We start from the raw sequence: 13,441 nt of genomic DNA, 5'->3' as shown, positions 1-13,441 counted from the left end.
AATTGCTCCTCAGCAAGCGCTTTGTACCTCTCAGATTTCCTTCACCTAATTTTACATCTGCCTGCAATTCTTAACTAGTTTTCACCTGAGAGAAAAAAGTTTCCTATATAGAACTTCTCACAGCCAGAATATCAGACAGACAATTAAGTATAAATACGGCTTGCCATATTGGCACTATACAAATGTGTCAACAAATATATATACATATTTTTTTTATGGCACATATAAGTGAGAAAACTCATATATATTTATATTCTCTGTAGCGCTATAACATTTTGTGCCATATTTAATACACCCACCATTGATTCAGACGAACTGGAGCAAGACACACTAAATACTGCTTATTGAATATAAACACTACTTATTGAATATAAATTCTTAATAAAATGCTATCACAAGAGAGTCCAATAGTTGGAAGCAATGACCCTTATGGGTCCCGTTCAACTCATTCTATGATTCTATGAGAAAGACCCAGAACAACCTTGGCTGTTGACCCCAGTTTCAAAATTGGGACATTACCTTGCAGATCTAGTACCAGCAATTCCCCTCTTGTATACTCATAGGTCCAATGGCTGAAAGCTAGCATAACCTCCTCTAGCATGTTAGTTGGAATTATTTCATCACCATTGTTGTTGTTATATTTTCTGAATTCTCCTGTCATGCACTCTTCAACTGCAAACCACTGGCCAGCCGAGTGGCAATATAACAGGAAAACTTCCAGGAACCTAGTAAAAAGCATTCTTAATGAATATATTTCCAAACAAATGACAATTTAGTCATTTACTACTAGACAACTCTTTGATTTAGTTATCACTTAAAACATTGGAAGCTGCTATACAAATTCATTAATATTATCATTCTAGGCTAGAAGCAGTGCAAGAAAGTATCAGTGAAAACACTACCAAGAATATTTGTCTGACACATTCTTTAATGTTCAGAGACATATTCACCTATCAGTACCATAATATATTTGAGGTGTATGTTCACAGCCCTGTAGGCATTCTTCTGGAAGAAGACATGCAGTATGCTAGAAGTTTAAACTCACTCACCTTGGAGAGTATGGTATGGATTTGGGCTTCATTTGATTGAAAGCAAAGGTGAGCTTCTGTGCTGCCCTCTGCTGCTGAATTTCCTAGAATTCAGAGCCAATATTCTATTAGCAGCATTATATGAAAGGAATCATTACGGAGCCAAAAAAAAAAAAAAAACAAAACAAAACAGCGAGAACAGTAGCTACTGATTTCCCCAAGATAGTGTAACAAATTGCTTGCTTTTAAATTTACATTTTAAGACTTTGAGTTTTTTGACTTAGTAAACCATACTGTAGCAGATTTTTAACCCTTTAGTTCATAGAGAACAGAAAATTAACTTTTTTTTCTTTTGTAATATATATACACACACACACACCACAGACATGCTATTTTTCAGGTGGGAAAAAATAACGCCTGTCTATGCTTAATAATTGACAAGAATAAAACTTACTCTCAAGCACAAGTGTAACACAGTATCCTCTTTATAAATGCTTGACCAAGTATTCACAACTTCAGGAAGAAAAGACTTGATGATATAAAGATGACCTGATTTGAGGATATCATATTCTGACCATGTGCATACTACTTTAAGAGCTCGGCGTAAACCTCCTCCCATCTCCTCTTTACTTAAAAATTCAATTTTAGCACAGAGTCCTAGTTGTGACCAGGAAGACATGCTGTTGTTCAAGATGTTGGGAGAACTTTCTTCAAGGCGATACACTGTGACTGGTTCACCTATATTACAATACAAAAAGCAATTACCACTTTTAATTTTCAAACTAAAGCACTGAATATCTCCAGTTTCTTAGATCTCAACACATATGAAGTTGCCCCTCACATTCTGAATCAGTAAAAAAATGAAACTAGCAGTAGGAAGACCCCTCTTTTCGTTCATATAGCAGCACAGTAGTACAGTGTTTTTGTCGTCTTGATTAGAGCTATTAATGACACCATTCAAACAGCATTAAGAACACTGAATAAATGCTTACATGCACTTTAAATGAGTCAAAACAAGTCCTAACTTAAAGGAATATTTGCAGAATAGTTTGCTACAAAAATTGTTAGTGCAATACTATCAACACCATTCTGAGGACAACTACAATTAATCTTAATTTCATAATCAAGTGAGCTGCCCTAGAAAAGGTGTCAGACATTTCAATTTTTGAGTATTGCAAGAGTGAACTAATAGAGAACTATTTTAGTTCACTAGTTACAAGCAAGCTTGAAATTTGTCTTTATCATTTTCTATTAGAAGAAATTTGTACAGGGATTTCTTTTGTTTTCTTCCCCAAAAGACCATATTAAACAAGCCCTTTGAACTCTGACCCTCCCCCTCCACTCACCAACAAGAATTACAGTCTTTACCTCTTGGAGGCACAGGAGTGAAGGGAATGCTCTGTGATAACCTCATCAAGTTATTTCTTTCTACAGCTAGAGAAAAATTACAGCAATTATTAGATTTTAAGGTTCTAAAAAGTGTCATTAGAGATATGAACTATAGTTATAAGAGGCACTGACCTGAATAATAGTAATTGATATCCATGATAGGCTTGAAAGGAGAAGCGATGCCTGAGAGAGATCAGAAATAATGAGACACTGCCTGCTACAAGTATTGTGTATCAAAATAACCACGTGCAAAGACCACTTCCCAAGTGACTAGGGCTTGAAAAAGATTTGCTATGCAGAAAATTTAGGATCTCGCTTAGATCTTCAGTACTTCAGAAGAAATTGTAGTACTTGAAGGCAGGCTGTTAAAACAGTAATCGTAGTGCTACCTCTCCATTAAGTTCCAAATTATCAGCATTCTCATACATGACCCAAACAATTGCTTGTATGAAAAAGCTCCCAGCTTGTTTATAGCAGAAACAAAAAACTTACCATTCAATGCATCTTCTTCAGATGGCCTGTGAAATGTCACAAAACCAACTATTATTGCTTCTTAAAAACTTGTTTTTATAATTACTGATTTTGACACATCATCCTAGGTCACCTTGTTAACCTCACAGTACTGCTTTTATCTTATTTTTCAAGGGCAGAACTGCTGCTTAATTACAAAATGGTAATGGAAGGCTGTTAAGTAATCTCCTGGTTTTAGAGCTATACTTTAAATACCACCAAGTCACGCACAACATTATGTAAAGTTTGCATCACAAGAGCTCGTTCCCACAGAGGTGCTTAATTAAAGTGCGTTCACAACAGCTTACCCTTCTGTTATCAGATTAATAAGGTAATGCTTTTAACAGTTAACTCAGGGGATAATTGTTAACAAGAGCAATGACTGCACAATTTCAGAGAAGGTTTACAATTTGGAAGGTCGGGTAAAGACCTTTGCCAGGAAGTTAGCTCATTAGTAAGTGTCAACACAGACATTTTCATGTAAGAGCATGTTCTGCCCTCTGATATGTGACTCAATTAACTTAAATATAACCCATCATAGCATTCCAGTGAACACATTCAGTTATTTATTAGAAAAGTCCTTAAACCTTGTTTTTTCATTAAACACAGCTGAGTAACACTGCAGCCAAAGACAACAACCGAAAAATCAAAATATAAAACGGAATTTCTCCATTACTAGAAAGCTTACTTACATTTGATTGCTATTTGAAGGTCTACCTTGCAACCAATCCTTTAAATCAAAGGGAAAGAAAAAAAAAAGGCTTCAATTTTGTAAGAAGAACATAGCATATTTAATTTGGGGGGCAGGGAAGTTACGTGTTTTAAGATCTTGCAGTATAGACTGCTTATTGGAAAGATTTCACTAAACTGTACTGAACTGCAGTCGAACGGGAAGACTCAAATACAACCGAGGATTGGTAAATAAAATTAAAAGAACAGAGAAGTCTATGTTCTTTGTTTTATAGATCGTATAAGCATTTTTGTTCTTAAACAAATAGTCTTGTTTTACATAAACAGGAAGCAGTGTATGTTTTCATAGTGAGAACATGCACAATATGTAGTAGATAATATGTATAGCTTCTTCCCTCAGTCAGAACAGGTCCCCTCCTGTTGCCTCCTTGAATGAATAGGACTACAAATCAGTATTATTCTTCATGCAGTCTTTCTTCACCTTTATTTGTTCACTTTCTAGTTCTACTTGACAACAACAAAGAGAGAAGGATACAAACCGTCAACAAGGCTGCTTTAGAATCTACTTGCTGAGTATCTTCACATGATGCTCTTCTACTCTTGTTGTACACTACAAATGAAAAAGATTCATAACTGGACAAAGAATGGCATATGTCTTTGTTACCTATTTTCTAACAGAGTGAGCAACTAGACAGCTCAATTCGTCTCCTACATAAAAAAAAAAAAAAGGCCTGATCCACAATTATCTACTATTACAAGTTTCCAGCACAGTTCTAACTGGATCACTTACCTTTTTATGATCTAGCTATTTAGCTATTTGCTGTTGCAAACAGATGTAACAGAATTTAGTTGGCATGACCAGAAGAATCACAATGAAACATGAGAGCCAATTCAAATAGCACCAATCATGAAAACATTTCAAGATGGTTTAACTTTTTCTGTTTTCCTTGCACCCTCTTGGAATATGCATTGTCAACAAAATCGAGAGAGACAATTAGGCCATCTGAATCAATGACATACTTACATTGTTCTGAATGGACTGCCAAAGGGTCAGTAAACCCACAGCAAGAACTAGACTGTCTTAGACCACAGTCAGTTTGAAGACCCTACAAAAGTAGTACACACATCATCATTATCATTGTTCTCAACTACTACTTTTTTAGTGCTACATTAGAAATATATGTTTTTTAAACTTGTGGATGTACCTCAAATACATTGCTGCAAATAAATGCTTATGTCAAGTGCTAATTCAGCTAAAACACTTTTTACAGTTAAGTATCAGCTCTGACATTTTCAGTCGCTTATTAAGACTACTGATCTATTTGGAAAAAATATTTTAAAGAGAATGTTACAATAAGATATATGATATATACATTATGCTAGATCTCTACAAGTACCATGTTCAGCTGTTTTGTCATGTATCTTCATTAACTATCAATTCTCATTTAAGAACTTGGCTCAGGCAGAAACTTCATTTTGAAAAAGTCATTGAAACTAAAAATAAAATCTAAGTGTTGCCACAAATACCTGCAGTTTATGAAGTGAATTTCCCCACTGACACATTCCTTAGTAATAATTACATACTTTGAGTATCTACTGAAATGGTCAGCTTCAGACAACAAGATGTTTATTTTGCAAACATACAGAAAGACAACTTCATCCCAAACTGCAACTTCATGTACACTGCAATGGAACCAGAACACTCCTCACGATCAGCCTAATAATTCCAATGGTTACCTGAATTAAATTTTAAAATTCAAGATTCTGTAGAACAAAAAACAACTTGAACTTAGAATGGTATGCTTTGCTTTCATTTCAAGACTTACCCCAGTTAGGAAGTTGTTTCCAGCCTTTTTCACCCTTCAAATGCACACACCCACAGGTATGTGTACAGGTGTGTGTATGTATGTGTACCAAGTGTGTGAGTGTATACATATACTATTGGTGTTTGGATACCTATGAGAAAGACTATTTCTTTACATCCCTAGACAGAAATACTTCATTTAAGTGTACCAGAGAATGCTAAGCCAAGATAACAATGCTTGGCTGCCAGAAGGTACATACATCCCCCTCCACCCTTCTGTGTCTTTATAAATTTTATCACTCTGTATGTACTGTGTTTGGATATCGTAACTTTAATGTTATACTTTGTGAAGACATTTGAAGGCAAATTCTGTCATTTTTTTTGTGGAAGAATAGACTACAACTACCCCTTGTACAACTGGCAAACTTCCCAAAGTGTGTTCTTTAATTATTTAAAAAAAAAACAAACAAGGGTTCATTATATCTTTCCCCTGCAAATAGTGATCTATGAAAACAGTTTCTTATCTTCACTGTAAAGAATAAATTCTACCATCTGGTGAAAATGGTCTTTCTAGAATAAAATGGAAAGCTTCTGCACTTACTTGAAGTCTGGTTGTCTCTATTCCCTCCAATATAGCTTTTTTGAAGTCTTCCTGTTGCTCCTATTAGGAAAAAAAAAAAAAAAAAAAAAAAAAGGCAAATTGTAAACATTATTAAAAGTAGCACTGGAATACACACACACAAAGCTTTTTGGTCACACATGATACTTATCAGAAGGCGCACTAGTAACAACGCAGCAGGTTTTGACATTGCAAATGGTCATCATGCAATTCACAAGTCAGATTCTCCCCCCAGTGAGGGGTAACTGCAAATGGAATCTTTTATATATGTATATATACATATATATTTATTTATTTATATTTGTATAACACTTAGAGGACAGCTATGTCATAATTAATAACTTCCCAGTAGTTATTTGTAATATTCTTTTATGAAAACTGAAATTATACATCATTTTAATTGGCAAAGTTTAGTAGAAAGGCCTTTTCTTCTTGGAAGCACATCAAACAACTGCAGTCACTTTCAATCATATACACTATGATCTTGGTCTATATAATATCACTGTAAATCACTTAAATCTTCCGAAACACCAATCTTGAAATTTACAAGTGTCAAATGATTCTTATTTAACTGTGGGATATATAATTTTATCTTAATTTTAATTTACAGTTATATTCATTTCAGCTTTCATAACCTCAGGTCTTCTTTAATATTTCATTAATATCACATTATGAAACAAGAGTACTTGATGTGCAGTTAAGGTTGCACAAGTTTTCACTCCACTGCTAATCAGAAGAGTTGCATTCCCTCCAGACTGCATTTTGGAAGTTCTTTGATTTTATTTGCTGTTAGACTTTTTCAAGACATATGGTGAAGTTACAATTGAAAAAATCCACAACCACCAAAAACCACTGTCCTCATTAATCATGGAATGACTTTCTGAAAAACACATTACCTCAATATCAGCACTTCTTTCTTTAATTTTGCTTGCTGCTTCTTTAAACCGCTGCAACTCCATGCTGTCTCTGTGACCTTTGACACAGTGAATTGAAAAAGAGTATTCAAAATCAAAGGTAGACTGACATGTTCTGACCATGCCAATAGTTTTATCATAAGAACAAAGGGTTACAAACCATCTAAATTCTGTGTGCCTGACTGCACCAGAGAAGACTTTCCAAACACAATAAAATTGGTGTAACAAAATATTAATATGAAACTATTGCTTTTCCCGCATTGTGTGGGCTACCACAATTCAAAATGTGAAATTAACATTTTAAAATGTTAAGTGTATGCTTCCCACAAGAAAGGAACTAGATAGTCTGAATTATAGTATTTTTAAGTGAGCATAACAAATGAAGGAAAAGCAGAGTTTTCTGAGGTAGCTTTTAGAATATACTCTTCATCCTCCCAAGCATGTGGGTTTGTAATGAATTAAAACCTACTGGGATTGGCAATGGAAAGCTGCCCTTCATCTGAAGTTTTGTACAACCCAGACAGTAAGAATGAAGAGTATGTTCTAAATGCTAGATGTCAGACGACCACACACTCAAAATTTCACTCCGGTAAAATAAGTATAGTTAGTATTCAAAGTTATTAGTGGTAAAGAACATTCACAGATTAGCTAGAGTTATACAATCACTGAGTCCATTATTTCTGTTTAGTCTGGCTTTCTGAATCAAAAGAAAAAGGGGGATGTCTTTTTTTTTTTTTAATATCATGAGAACATTATAAACAAGTAACTAGTGTACACAAGCGTGTAGATACTCTTTCTACACATAAATATATAAATAGTGTATATAGGTATCTTCTTAAAACTCCAAGTTTCACAGCAATAAACTCTTGTCTAAAGATTCAAATCTTTACATTCTCAACAAACCTTTGAAAAACACTGAGGCATCCCTGAACTGGGGCAAGACAACGCTTCTGCAGGCAACCTGTCAACTCCAGATTGTGATCTACTATACACTAAAACTATTTAAAGCGTTATCTATTTCACAGAGATCGGTTAGTAAACCCACACCTGTATTTTGCAATGAATCTGCCACTGTTTTACCATTCAAATAGGTAGGTAACTGTAACCGAAAGCATGCAACTTTTTACGGTTAAGCAAAACTTGAGGGAAGGCATAATGCTGTTATTTAATTTAAGGATTTTGGAAGCTGCCAAAAGGACTGCTAAGAAGTACATAGGCAACAGTGGAAGATCCCAATTATAACAGTGTTCAGAAACACAGTATAGGAGGATCCCTCAGTTTGATACAGATACCACAAAGATATTTGTCCAGGATTCCATCAGCCTAAGAAGTCTTCTGTAATTACGTCAAGAAATAGACAATATTTTTAAATGTACAAAATGAAAAGATAAGAGCTTCATAATGAGTTGCAAAAAGTTTATCTACGATGTCCATACCAAGTTGTAGAGCTGCTAATTGCATAGAACTGCTATACTCAACAACTGGCTACTGTTTTTCAGAAAAATATTGTCTATGTGACAGAATTATAAAGAAATGATAATTTTTGAGTAAAAATAAATAAATTCAGGCAACATAGGGAAATTAGAGATGTTAAAAGCAAAAAAAGCAGAGCAAAATGGTAGAATAAAGTCACCTGCAACCGGAATACACCCAAAATACCATACAATTCTTGATAAGTCAAACCTTGTGGTTTAGATTTGGTCCACAGTTTATGAAGTAGTCCCATAAGGATGTTAGAACATAAATCTTGGTTTTGGAGTTCCATTGCATGGACATGCTGACTTTTGCAAAGTTCATCTTTAATATTCAATTTTCCATGTGAGCCGCCACAGTTGACTGTTGACGTCAAGTCGCCAGTTGACAAAGACAACTTCATTTGGGGTTTGTTCTTCGATAAGTTGACAGAGGACTGGTGATCACATTTGTCAACTCTGCAGCTGTAGTTATCATTAGTGTCACTCTCATCATGAATAAAACCACAATTAATGTATCCTCCATTTTCAACACAAGGTTGGGTGAAAGCAAGGCAAGCAGAGCCAGAAGCAAGAGGATAAGAGCAGCTAATTATGACTTCAGGACATTCAGAATCTACTTTGTTATACTTACCCACAAATGCACCAAATTCTACATTATTATCTCCTTCTGTAGCCTTAGAGCAAACAGTCTCTTCATGCTTTGCTGAAGAATCCAGCTGACTTTTGCAACTGGGACGAGATGGAGTGCTAACAAAAAACTTAGCTGTTGGGGATGTTACATGTGGCATGCTGTTGGATGAATTGCCTAATTTTTTACTTCTACTAATGGATTTTGAGATCTCTGCAGCCTGTATTCGTTGGCGAAGTTCTGGAGGAGGAACAACATTGGAAAATAAGGCACTGCCTGAGGAACCTGCCTCTTGAAAGTTTATTTCTTCTTTTCGAGGAACTAGAGCTAACTCCTGACCAATAGTCTTATGTTGGACTTCTTTGTCATCACGTATAGAAATGTTACAGAGTAAAGCATTATTATTTTCAAGGCCTCCTTGTGGAAAAGAACCAAAGACGTTTCCAATGCTGTGCTTTTTCCACACAGATGATCTTAGAGAGCCATCATCAATGAGGTTTTGTGCCAAGTGTTTTGAAATACTCAATTCCCGCGTAATTTCATTATGAACCTTGCTAGCTTCTGAAGCTTTCTGTGCAGTCAGTGTTTTCAAAGTATCCACAGTTAGAGCAGAGAGATCCTGTAGGTGGCCAATCTGTGAATCTAAAGACTGTAGTGACCGTTTTATGTAGTTGACACGATCACCAACTTCCTTTATCTGAATGCACATTTGCTCCACCCTAAGGAAAAAAAATCAAATTACAAAGTAGCTATGAAAGATACTATTTTCTATATGCAAACAAAACATCTTTGCAATTCTTTTTGCCCACTTAAGGAAAAAGAACTCTAAAATTTCATGATTATTGAGTATTTTCTTGAACTGTATTTTGCCCCCTTAAAGCAATTAAAAAAAACACAGAAGTTTTAAGCTTCTCTATTCAGAAGTTTTATTTGTAAAAAATTTACTTGTAAAAATTTTACCGTTCAAATGTGACTCGAATCCTCTCCTCGCTTCCAGAATGAAATTTATCATCTTTTTCATTGAAATACATCTCAACACACAGTTCTTCAAAATCATGAAGTTTCTTTTGATCTTCTTCTGTTAGGAAGAGTTCTAAAAAGAGATTAAACAGTTCAGAAGATGCATGTGTAGTAAAGTTTTTCAGGCACTAGAAATTTATAGCAACAAACATACAAAGGGTGTTAAAATTAAAACATATACAAAAATAAAAAAACAGTGCCATCTAGGACCTTTTCTCTCCTCGCAAACAAAAAAAAAAGTTAAATGTCAAAGACTTTGCCTAAAATAAAAATCAAGATACTACACACTACACACCCCCATACACTACATCTAGACAGAGGCTAGATTCCTCAGCTGTATTTCTCATCATCTGTGAAACATTTTTTATTTTTATTTTTAAATTTTCAAAGGGTTTCAAATAAGACTAGTTTTCCAGGAAAAAAAAAATCGTTCATAAACACTAACGGAAAATCTAATTTTGTAGCGTTCTGTTTGATTTTATATAACTTAGTCTAACCGGGGATTTTCCAGGGGCTGTGCATTATATTACATCCTTTGTAAAAAACATGGGAACTTCGAACAGGATGAGAGGATTATTCAATATTGAGGATACAAAAAATTAAGACCTACTTAAAATCACAGAATATCCCCAGTTAGAAGGGACCCACCAGGATCATCAAGTCCAACTTCAACTTTGTTGAGAACACACATTAAAACCAAGAAGTTTGCATTTTCCTGACAGTTTGCTTTAATCATATCAAAAAAGTATAATAATTTTTTGGATAATAACTGTTCATACTTGGCCCATCTGAAGTCTTGTCTGTCTTTCTTCTTTTACATATACAACAGAACAGGGAAGCCATGTGGCTAAGAATAATGAGTGGTGGAGGCAGAACAGGTTTTTCATGATAGGCCATAATGAAATGATAGCGTTGATACTTCCACACAATGTTTGAAATCGCCTTTACCTGTAAATATACATTGCTGAAAAGGAAGAAAAAAAGAATTAAACACATCAAGTTATTTTTTTCTTCTGTTGCTGTTGTTTGTGTTTATTATGTGTTAAAAAAAAATCACATACTTGTCTTTTACTGTATAAATAACAGTGTAAGTTGGAAACATTCAAGAAAAGGCTATGCCCTAAAGCAGGGAGAGGATTAAATCATTCTCTCATCTGCTATTATTTCAGTACCTTTCCTCAGACATGAAAGACATTTCAAATTTGTCAAAAAAGTATTTCCAAATAAACCCATTTTTTAAACTATTATTATTACTTTTAAATCAGACCACACTAATTCTCTAGTCTACCATTCCCCAGTATTAGTGAGCCGTTTATTCCCGTATATAAAACACTTGCAGAGAACTCCTTATGGACTTAAATTACTCTACAATTGAACTCAACTGAAGAGATCCTTAAATGAATTTAGGAACAGTCAATATAACAGTCAAGATCCAGAAACAACCTTGTTCGTTTTATTACAAAGAAAAGAAGTTACAAAAGGCATTCAAATTCTCTTTAGAAATCTGGGTCCTTCAGCCTCACGGATTTGACATATACCAGACACATCACAAATTTCCCTTCCTTGTCAGGGGGTTTGCAGTGAGGAAGACCAGCCTTTGAACCTGAAAATGCTTCCACCAAATAGGATTGCTTTGAACTGTTATCAGATATTCTTATCTTTTCCTCTTACTAAGGTGAAATATAAAAACTTAAAGGAGTAGCAAAAATTAGCAATTGTTCATATACTTACTTGAAAAATGCAATAAGGAGATTAACCATAATTATGTACTGTACAAAGAGGTAGACAGCTTGAAGAAATGGGGTCAACCACGTTCCTGGCCCACAGAGATGAGCAACTTGTGACTCAGAATTATTTGCACATACTGTGTTGGGGGGGGGGCGGGAAGGAAGAAAAAAAACAAAATATGTAAAGCAAATTTTAGAACTCAGAGCAGATATAGACAAGAAAAAAGATCACTCAAAGAGTGTACAACCACCAAGTAACATGCAGGAATATGGTAGAAAGATATAAGAGACAAAGATTTCAGTTTATATTAACGTATAATCACATTACTGGATTAAAATAAAAAAGAAAGTATACTACCTCCACAGAAAAAAAAAGGCATGATATCTGTGTGGAAAAAATCTGAAGTATTGCTAAGAAGAGCTTGAAGAAAACCCCCAATTAAGGAGAGTTTTAACTCTAAGCCATTCATTCTTAATAAAGGATAATGGAACAGTCAAATCAAGAAGTTATATATCTACAAGTCACAAAAAAATCTAGTGAATGGAATGAATAATTCTGGATATTTCGTTTCATAAAATGAAAACTTTGTAAGACCTTAAAAAGATCTCATGAGAATAAGCCTTCTCCTTACTTGCTTCAAAAATTGTAGTGTCTTACCATCAATTTCATAGGCATACACCTCACCAAAAATCATCCAGTATGGATGAAACACAATATCTCTTGCTAGAGTCCAAGACGGTGCCTCATTAGGGTACAATATAGCCTTCCTGGGAACACCAAAGCTAAGCAGTACAAGTGCCATAATCACCACAATGTAAAACATGTTGGCCACCTACAAACACAAAAAAGGTCAGTTAACTCACAAGGTTATAATTATGGTTTCACAACTTCAAATGCTTTTACAGGGACAGCATAAGCTTGATGAATTCTTTATGTTATATCAGCAGAAGAGTCCAAGACCCTTGTACTTCAGTCAGAAGATGTAGTCAAATAACAAACCATTTTAAAAAATTCTATTTTTTCCCTCTCCTTTCTTACAGAATGTTTGCTACTCTAGGCCAAAAGGTAGTTTCTTTTTAACTGAAATACCCGTTACGTGGAAGAGTAGCAGCTGATAGAGAAACATTCCTTCCCAAATTCACTGAATAGCTGTACAAAGTACAGATGTAGTGTTCCAAGGACTGAATAGTGTGAAAAACAATTTATTCTAATGGCAAGAAATCAAAGTGAGAAATGTAAGCAACTTGATGCCCTCCTTTTTACAGAACACAACTGCACTGCATGACTACTTTTGAACACAGTTGGAGTACACCTCGACACTGGATACCATATTACGTGTCAAAAAACATTCTACCAGGTTGAAGGAAATAAAATTTGAAGGCCACATTGTCATGCAGGGGAAGCTGGAGTGTACAAGAGCATGCACAAAACAAAGCATATGAGAAGGCAGCCTGTGGGGAGTGTACTCTCAGCACACAATTTTAAGAACAATTGTAGAAAGCTACCTAGAAACATTTAGCACAGCTCACTATAAGTACCTTATCTTACTTGTAAAAGTGAAAATCTTGCTAAAAGTGAAAACCTTGCAGTAGCTAGCACAAAGGCAAGAAAACCTCAGGACTATAAATAAATCTCA

General features: G+C 34.9%; 1 protein-coding gene across 2 annotated transcripts in view; it reads right to left on the bottom strand.

The window, feature by feature from the left end:
• The window catches only part of TRPM7 (transient receptor potential cation channel subfamily M member 7), a 53,752-nt gene that overhangs the window by 2,767 nt on the left and 37,544 nt on the right, over positions 1-13,441 (bottom strand). Inside the window, exons 22-37 of one of the 2 annotated variants that reach the window (XM_082768920.1) lie at positions 12,463-12,637; positions 11,809-11,941; positions 10,857-11,041; positions 10,018-10,150; positions 8,638-9,776; positions 6,937-7,013; positions 6,023-6,082; positions 4,642-4,723; positions 4,157-4,227; positions 3,620-3,657; positions 2,910-2,935; positions 2,550-2,600; positions 2,397-2,462; positions 1,483-1,766; positions 1,050-1,132; positions 520-725 (exon numbers count right to left, since the gene is read on the bottom strand). In XM_082768920.1, coding sequence (XP_082625046.1) covers positions 520-725; positions 1,050-1,132; positions 1,483-1,766; positions 2,397-2,462; positions 2,550-2,600; positions 2,910-2,935; positions 3,620-3,657; positions 4,157-4,227; positions 4,642-4,723; positions 6,023-6,082; positions 6,937-7,013; positions 8,638-9,776; positions 10,018-10,150; positions 10,857-11,041; positions 11,809-11,941; positions 12,463-12,637 — 2,809 coding nt within the window. The remainder of the gene's footprint in view (positions 1-519; positions 726-1,049; positions 1,133-1,482; positions 1,767-2,396; positions 2,463-2,549; positions 2,601-2,909; positions 2,936-3,619; positions 3,658-4,156; positions 4,228-4,641; positions 4,724-6,022; positions 6,083-6,936; positions 7,014-8,637; positions 9,777-10,017; positions 10,151-10,856; positions 11,042-11,808; positions 11,942-12,462; positions 12,638-13,441) is intronic. The other variant, XM_082768921.1, reaches the window with a different exon arrangement.

This window comes from Aythya marila, assembly GCF_965140915.1.
Source record: "Aythya marila genome assembly, chromosome: 11".
Taxonomy (NCBI): Eukaryota; Metazoa; Chordata; class Aves; order Anseriformes; family Anatidae; genus Aythya; species Aythya marila.
This window is presented reverse-complemented; position numbering and strand designations above follow the sequence as displayed.